Raw genomic sequence first — 7,577 nt, 5'->3', positions numbered from 1 at the left:
ACATAAACTGGAATTACAATAAATAGTACGACTAGAGCCACTAACCGAAAAAGACTGAAGAATTTGACTAAAGACACGCTGATGAGGATGACCCAAACGATCATGCCAAACCGAAGCGGAAGCACGAGCGGAGAGAAACGCGGAAGGAGACGAACTTGGAACAGGCAAAGTGTATAGGCCACCCGAACTAATGCCTCGTAGGATGATTTCCTTGGTGGTGGTATCTTTCACAAGAAAAAAGAAGGATGAAACTCAAAGAACACATTATTATCTGTAGCAAAACGTTGAACAGATAATAAAGAGGTAGACAGACTAGGAACATGCAATATATCAGACATCGTAAAAGACCTAGAAGGGGTATTAAAAGTAGCATGACCAACACGACTAATAGACAGGCCCATACCATCACCGACACGTAAAATGTCATTACCAGTATACTTCTCTGAGGTAGAAAGGGCAGCTATGTCTGGAGTTGCATGATTTGTGGCTTCAGTGTCCAGAACCCAAGTATGAGAATTTGACGAGGTTTTAGCACCCAAACTACTCTGAAACACCAAAGTAGCCTGAGGACTCGTAGCCCCTGAATAACGCCGAAAACAATTGGCTCCCGTGTGACCGAAACCATTACAAATTTGACACTGCCCATCATAGCGCCGAAAACAATTGGCTCCCGTGTGACCGAAACCATTACAAATTTGACACTGTTCGTCAAAGCGCCGAAAACAATTGGCTCCCGTGCGGCAGAAGCCATCACAAATTTGACACTGAATTTTAAAACCACGTTGCTGACTGGACCGCTTCTCAAACTATGTATCCTGGTTCGATGTCATCGGCTGCTGCTATGGTAATAATTATTATTAATGACGACAATAATAATTACTATGAATCCTAGCTAATTGATACTAGATGAGAACTGTATAAAACTATATTGAATGAACTATACAGATTGTGGGAATATATACAAGAGGAATCATAGAGAGACTAGGATAGGGAGTAGGAATCATAGGGAGACTAGGATAAGGAGTCATAATGTGACTCAAATACATAGAATCCTAATACTAGTCCTACTAAGGAGATTGCCGAGAACGCCAATCGACGTGGTTCCGAGAAGCTTTTCTTGCCTTGCCGAGCCGAGGATGAAAGCTTTAGCAGTGAAGCCTGCTTTCTTTCGGTTGTTGCTGCTGGAATATCAGATCTGAGAGGCGGCGGCTGATGCATTTGTCTGAGATTTTGTATCTTTCTGTTATAAAATTCTGTATTTTAAGAATATAAATTTTTGTATCTAAAATAAAGTAATAATTGTATATTTGTATTATGAATGTGTATTATATTATGAAATTATGTAGTTATGAACACAAATTATATACTTAAATCAGATTTGAAAAAATATAAGTAAAATGTGAAAGACTTTATCATTAAGTGCACGAATGTTATCAAAGTAAATTAGTTGCATTTGTAAGTGATTTTACTTGTTCTTTTTACTTGCAAACTTGTACCAATTATTTGCACTTGTAACACATTTTACTTGCACCAAAGTTTGAGTTATTTACGAAAATGTCACCGCGTTATTTTTTAAAAGTTACATTTGATTTGTGAATCTGAATGCGTAGATGACTATGAGTTATTCTAATTTCTCTCCTGGACAACCGTCGGTTTTTTTAAATTACATCTGAATAATCTGGGACACCGTGAACGGCTGTGAGTGATATATATATATATATATATATATATATATATATATATATATATATAGGATCACATGAGAACTACCCTTCAACAACACAATTAGTTACCCCCCCCCCCCCCCCCCCCCCCCCCAAATTGTCAGGACAGGGTGTAGGGCGCCTGAGGTGGGAAATTCGATCTTGTCACAAGTTATTAACAAATGTACAAATGTACAATCAGGTATTACAAGTTGCACAATCATAATTACAGAAATATGTAATTACATAAATAATTACAGAAATGTGTTTTCAGGCATTACAAGCTAGGTGCACAATAGGTTCACAGCTCTCATAAAAGGGTACTCATTTAATCCCATATATATATATATATGGAAATCATCATCAACAAAAATGGAAGCTTGACAAGCCATATGCTTAATGCTTTCAGCCTTGTGCTTTTTGTTAGCAGTGTGTTGTGCCCCAGGGAATGTCCACTCACCAATTCTGTACAAGAAAGCCAAAAATGATGCTGCAGCAGCTGTGACCTTCATGGAGGGGGTTCGGGTCAGCATTTTCCGCAGCGATTATGCAGGAAGTGATTCTGGGCACAAACAAGAAAAGCGTGGCACAAATACATAGATAATCGATTTGATGATTGACATGTGAGGTTCATTCTTCGGCCTGAGTGTTGAAAACGAAGCTTGGGAACACGGTGGTGATGTTCCTATAAGAAGAGAAAACGCGGATTGTAAATACTTGTGAAAACAACACGGGGCTGATGGGCAATATAATATTCAATTGCCTTGTACTAAGTAAACCGGGTTCCAGTAAGCAGTCAATTTATCTGTTTTCCTGAATAGGCAATCACAAAGAATGATGAAATGTACAACGAACTTTGGAGATATCTTATGGAAAGAGAAAGAAGCTAAGCGCATATACTTGAGATAAGGAAGAGTCATGTTCTTCAAGATCGAAGGATGACGAATCACAAAGCCCTTCCAATCCTCTTTATTAATTTTACCATCCCTATCAGCATCAACATCTGCAAACGTCTGCCAAAAAACGCAGCAGATTATGCATGCATTATAATACGCCTACTAAAATGACAACTTTGGAGGCAAAGGCTAGCTGATACCAAAATCAAGTAATACCTTGTCAATAATCTCCTCGAGAAGATCATCGGATAGTTTCATGTCAGATTCCATTAGAATCGCGATCACCATCTGCTTAACCTGAAAGAGAAGCTTTATCAATCATTTAGGAAGACCATGACATCAAATAAACAGAGATAACAAAACAGTAGAATTGGGCGATAAACTGAATATATAAACTTTGCCCAACCAAGCTTATGAATGAATGAGACTTAAAAAACGAAACTAAAGAGTGAAGACAGTAATATATTCAGAATTCAGAAATGCCATTAATTTTATTAAGGCAGTAATACATTCCGAATTCAGACACACCTCTTCACGCTCAATGAAGCCTGTTTGCCTCAGATCATAAAGCCGAAAGGCAACTGCAGAAGCAAGAAACATTTCACGAGTAAGCTATTATTTGTAAAGCAATTACGCAACGCTTGCTAAAACTAACACCCATGATTCCTTACAATCAATTTTCTCTTCAATTGGGGCATTGGGATGGAACACATTGAGCGCGTGGATGAATTCCTCGAAATCAACAATACCATTCCTCTTCTCATCAAAGAGGTCGAATACCTGGAGAATAAGCAGAGCTCTCAGAAAGCGCATTAACATAAACACTATTCGTTTTCCTTCTTTTTTGGGGATAAACCCAACAAAAACACACACTATAAAACAAAGATAAGAACTATTAGTGCATTTACCCGGTCCAGAAACAGGTTCTCACCATATGGTGTATGGAATAGTGCTAGCTGAAGCTCTTCCTATGAGACCATAATAATTAATATCATCAAGAAACTAGGTAAAACTTCATAAGAAACATCTTTTTTTTTTTTTTTTTAAACATGTGAATAACAAAGTAAAAACAAAATCAAAACCTGGGTTGACAAAAATTGGATCTTTTACCTTATGAATCAAACCATCATCTATGATTGAACAACTCAGCTTCTTATACAACTCATATAATGCTTCCACTTCATTCAAAGAAACTGCAATAGCAATTAACAGAAATAATTCAGTTTTCCAAATCTATAAATAAATTCCCCCCAAAAAAAACACACAAAGTTGAGGAATCACATCTAGATTCATTGGCTAGTCGAGAAATATCCTTGAGAGGGCACTGAATCCGTTGATTCTTATTCTGGGTTAGAAAGTGTTTGCCTCCGAAACAGCCCGAGACTGCGAAAACCAACGCTTCGATGATCGCAATAACCGGCAAAAACGCCACGCATAGTTTCTCTGACAACGTTAATGAGCTCGAATCCTAAAAAAAAAAAAAAAAAAAAAAAAAAAAAAAACCCAAATTAGTTCTCTTTTAAGTACATATAACCATGAAGGTATATAGAGAGCGAAAGATTCTTGAACTACCATGGAATTGTTGGTTGAACCCATAGAAAAGATCGCCATTTTCTCTCTCTACTCTCTGTCTGTCTGTGTGTCTCTCTCTAGTTTCTCCTGCAACGAGTATATTTTAGGAATAGAGTATTGGCAAATTATTGTGTGGATCATGGTCACATAATGTTACGTGGACCATAATAAAAAGTAAATTTGTAATATATTAAATGTATATTATTTTTGTATTGAATGTATATTACACAATATAATATACATTTTAAAAAAAATAATGTACATTTTTTAATACAATGCACATTATTTTTGTTCTGAATGTACATTATTTTTGTATTAAATATATATTATTTTATAATAGACAAAATATGATTCACACAATTTGTATGGACCATGGTCCACATAATAATGATTGTTGCTTTAGCCATGAATGAAATGAATCGACAATTTCATACGATTAAAGGACCCAGCAATCAATTTATAAATTATACATTCAAAATTTTCTTTATCTTTTTCTTACAATTTATGCTAACCAATTACAGTAGAATTTTAATATTATTATAAATATAATAAATAATAAATTTTAATATATAAATTTCGTAAACCATCAAATTAATATATATATATATATATATATATATATATATATATATATATATATATATAATATTATAATCTTTTATACTTTATTATATAAATTTTGTAAAAAAATTGAATTAATATATATAATGTTATAATTTTTTTTTAATTTTATAACTCAATATTATAAAATTTCGAATTAATTTCATTTTTTGGTCCTAGATTTATAAGTGACAGTACACTTTTAGTCTTTTTTTATTAGAACAACCTTATTTTGTCCTAGTATTATTTTGGCATGATCAGTTTTAGTCATCTGTCAACAAAGTCATTGAAATATCATTAAATACAAAGACATTTCAATCTATTTTATACAAAGTATGTTAACCCGCAATATTTTTATGTTTATGTTTATTTTTTAAAAAAATTCATAATTGTTGACCGATATTTTCTTATATTTAACGATATTTAAATTATTTTATTGATACATGTCTAAAAATGATCATGTCACAGTAATACTAAAACCAACAGTGAATGTTCTGATAAAAAAGAATTTAAAATGGACTGCCACCTATAAATTTAGGATAAAAATGAAATTGTATATATATATATATATATATATATATATATATATATATATATATATATATATATATATATATATATATATATATATATATATATATATATATATATATATATATATATATATATATATATACATAGGGTCCGGATCAGGTGAGGACCTAATCTTAGGTGAGGACGTGAGGACTAATCTAGACCATTAAATCAGAATGATGTATGGCTGAGATTAAAAGGAACAAATCACACGGATTAAGAAAACAAATTCCTTTAAAATATTAAAATATATAAATTTAGGGTAAATCAGTCTTATTAAAAGATGTGCATTCCTATATAAAATGTTGTGCATTCGTATACTGAGTGTTGTGCATCGATAACTTTATTGTTGTGCGTTCAAACCCCGCCAAAAAATCATGCAGTGGACATCCCAATGTCCTAAGATGCACTGAACTGTGTGCTATAATGCACAACTCTCTAGCCTATAGTGCACAACTTACAGCACTAGGTTGCACAATCAGCACACACGAATGCACAATCGTACTACCCAGGCATTTATACATATACACGAAAATTCAAATATAGACAATATTATACTCAAAAGAACGAGCGAAAAAAAAATAAAAAATACTGATTAGTTTGCATGGGCGAACACTCAATCAATGATGAAGAAATCGCGGCTCCAAATTGCAACGGTGATGATCCAAGAAAATAGGAAACCAATTTGGCCAAGGATTACACATGCGTTCATACTTAAAAAATAAATAGAAAAAGACACTACTACCCCACTTTAACAAAAAAAAGATCAATCCATATCATCTCAAGAACTCAAATCTAGGCCATCCAAATAAAAAAACAAACGCACAAGATTAGTCCTCACGTCCTCACCTAAGATAATGTCCTCACCTGATCCGGATCCTGTATATATATATATATATATATATATATATATATATATATATATATATATATATGTATGTATGTATGTATATATATATACATATGTATATATATATACATATATATATATATATTTATACATACATACATATATATATATATATATATATATATATATATATATATATATACATTTAATATATTACCATTATGAACATCTAGCTGTTTGTTAAAAAAATGTACTGATTTATTTAAAAAAAAACATTCTACTGCTCAGATTGCTCGTGATGGATTCTGTGTCTTTGAACCAAACTAATGCGAACCAAACTACTCATACCATTGCCGATGATGTTGTTGATGGAATGCCAGGAATGGATAGTTCTACAAAGAAAGGTAAGTCTAAACAACTTACCTCTTATGTGTAGACTTATTTTACAAAGATTCCAGTTGGTGAAGATGGTATTCAAAGGGTAAAATGCAATGGTTGTTTAAAAGAATTTAAAGCTGGGGTGAGGGGGGGGGAGATATATAGAACTTCTTCATTAAAGAGACACAAAGAAACATGTAGGATGTTAAAGTTTCATGATGTTGGTCAAATGTTTGTTAATCATGAAGGCAAACTTGAATCTAGGAAAGTAGATCCAAATGTTGCTAGGGAGTTGTTAGCTTCTGCAGTCATCAAATTTAATTTTTAACTCTCTATTATGTTGAATTTTTATATAGATACTGAAGAAAGTTCAAGTTCAACATCAAATTTGTCCTTTGAAGATTCAAATGTTGTAAATCTTGTTGATAACAATGATGAAAATAAAGATGAAGAAGATGCGAATGTTGGAATGATGTAATGGACTTATGAATTTATGAACTTATGTAGTTAAGTAGTTATGTTTTGTACTTTTGTGGAGTTTGAACTTTGAATGTTTGGTTTATGAACTTATGTAGTAGTAGTATGGTGTATTGACTATTTGGACTCTATGGTGTCATTTTTGTCTTGATGTGATGAACTAATTTGTGTTATTTACTTAAGAATAAGTGTTTTAAGTAGATAACAATTAATTTATTAACATAGTCACATTAGAGTTTAGATTTTAGGGACATGATAAATAAAATGTAAAAAAAAAAAAAAAAATAGGCGGGCTTTGGGGGGGGGGGGGGGGGGGGGGGGGGGCTGCGGGCCTAAGGGGGACGAGGCGGGCTGCCCCCACCTAGGCCCATATTCTTGGCAGGCTTTTTAGCCCGCCCTGCCAGCCCGGATTGATAGCTCTACTTGTGGCATGATTTTAACCTTGAAGATGTCCGAATTAGACTCTTTTGTCTCTAGAAAATTTGTAGCCCTTTGAGTTTCCGTTTTGATGCCACTTGAATCACCTCA

The 7,577-nt window shown here is 33.3% G+C and overlaps 1 protein-coding gene across 2 annotated transcripts; it reads right to left on the bottom strand.

Moving 5' to 3' along the window:
• Positions 1–1,889: 1,889 nt before the first annotated feature.
• Positions 1,890–4,285, bottom strand: LOC109158374 (calcineurin B-like protein 10). 2 transcript variants are annotated; one of them, XM_019306289.1, is made up of 9 exons: positions 4,172–4,285; positions 3,881–4,067; positions 3,710–3,792; positions 3,508–3,567; positions 3,271–3,379; positions 3,128–3,180; positions 2,816–2,896; positions 2,604–2,716; positions 1,890–2,388 (listed from the first exon to the last, which is right to left on the bottom strand). In XM_019306289.1, the coding sequence occupies exons 1-9, from the start codon at positions 4,208–4,210 to the stop codon at positions 2,334–2,336; spliced, it is 780 nt and encodes a 259-aa protein (XP_019161834.1). In that variant the 5' UTR covers positions 4,211–4,285; the 3' UTR covers positions 1,890–2,333. The 2 variants fall into 2 exon arrangements, with proteins under 2 accessions (XP_019161834.1, XP_019161835.1); XM_019306290.1 differs by lacking the exon at positions 3,508–3,567.
• Positions 4,286–7,577: the final 3,292 nt, after the last annotated feature.

The sequence above is a fragment of the Ipomoea nil genome, unplaced genomic scaffold (assembly GCF_001879475.1).
Source record: "Ipomoea nil cultivar Tokyo-kokei standard unplaced genomic scaffold, Asagao_1.1 scaffold2818, whole genome shotgun sequence".
In the NCBI taxonomy this organism is placed as follows: domain Eukaryota; kingdom Viridiplantae; phylum Streptophyta; class Magnoliopsida; order Solanales; family Convolvulaceae; genus Ipomoea; species Ipomoea nil.
This window is presented reverse-complemented; position numbering and strand designations above follow the sequence as displayed.

What these genes read in the sequence shown, in the direction of transcription:
- LOC109158374 (XM_019306289.1), bottom strand. Translation starts at nt 4,210, where the DNA reads ATGGCGATCTTTTCTATGGGTTCAACCAACAATTCCATG. An exon ending in GCTTCATTGAGCGTGAAGAG is followed by an intron (nt 2,897 to 3,127) that starts GTGTGTCTGAAT and finishes CTTCTCTTTCAG; the next exon opens with GTTAAGCAGATGGTGATCGC. An exon ending in ATGACTCTTCCTTATCTCAA is followed by an intron (nt 2,389 to 2,603) that starts GTATATGCGCTT and finishes CTCTTCTTATAG; the next exon opens with GAACATCACCACCGTGTTCC.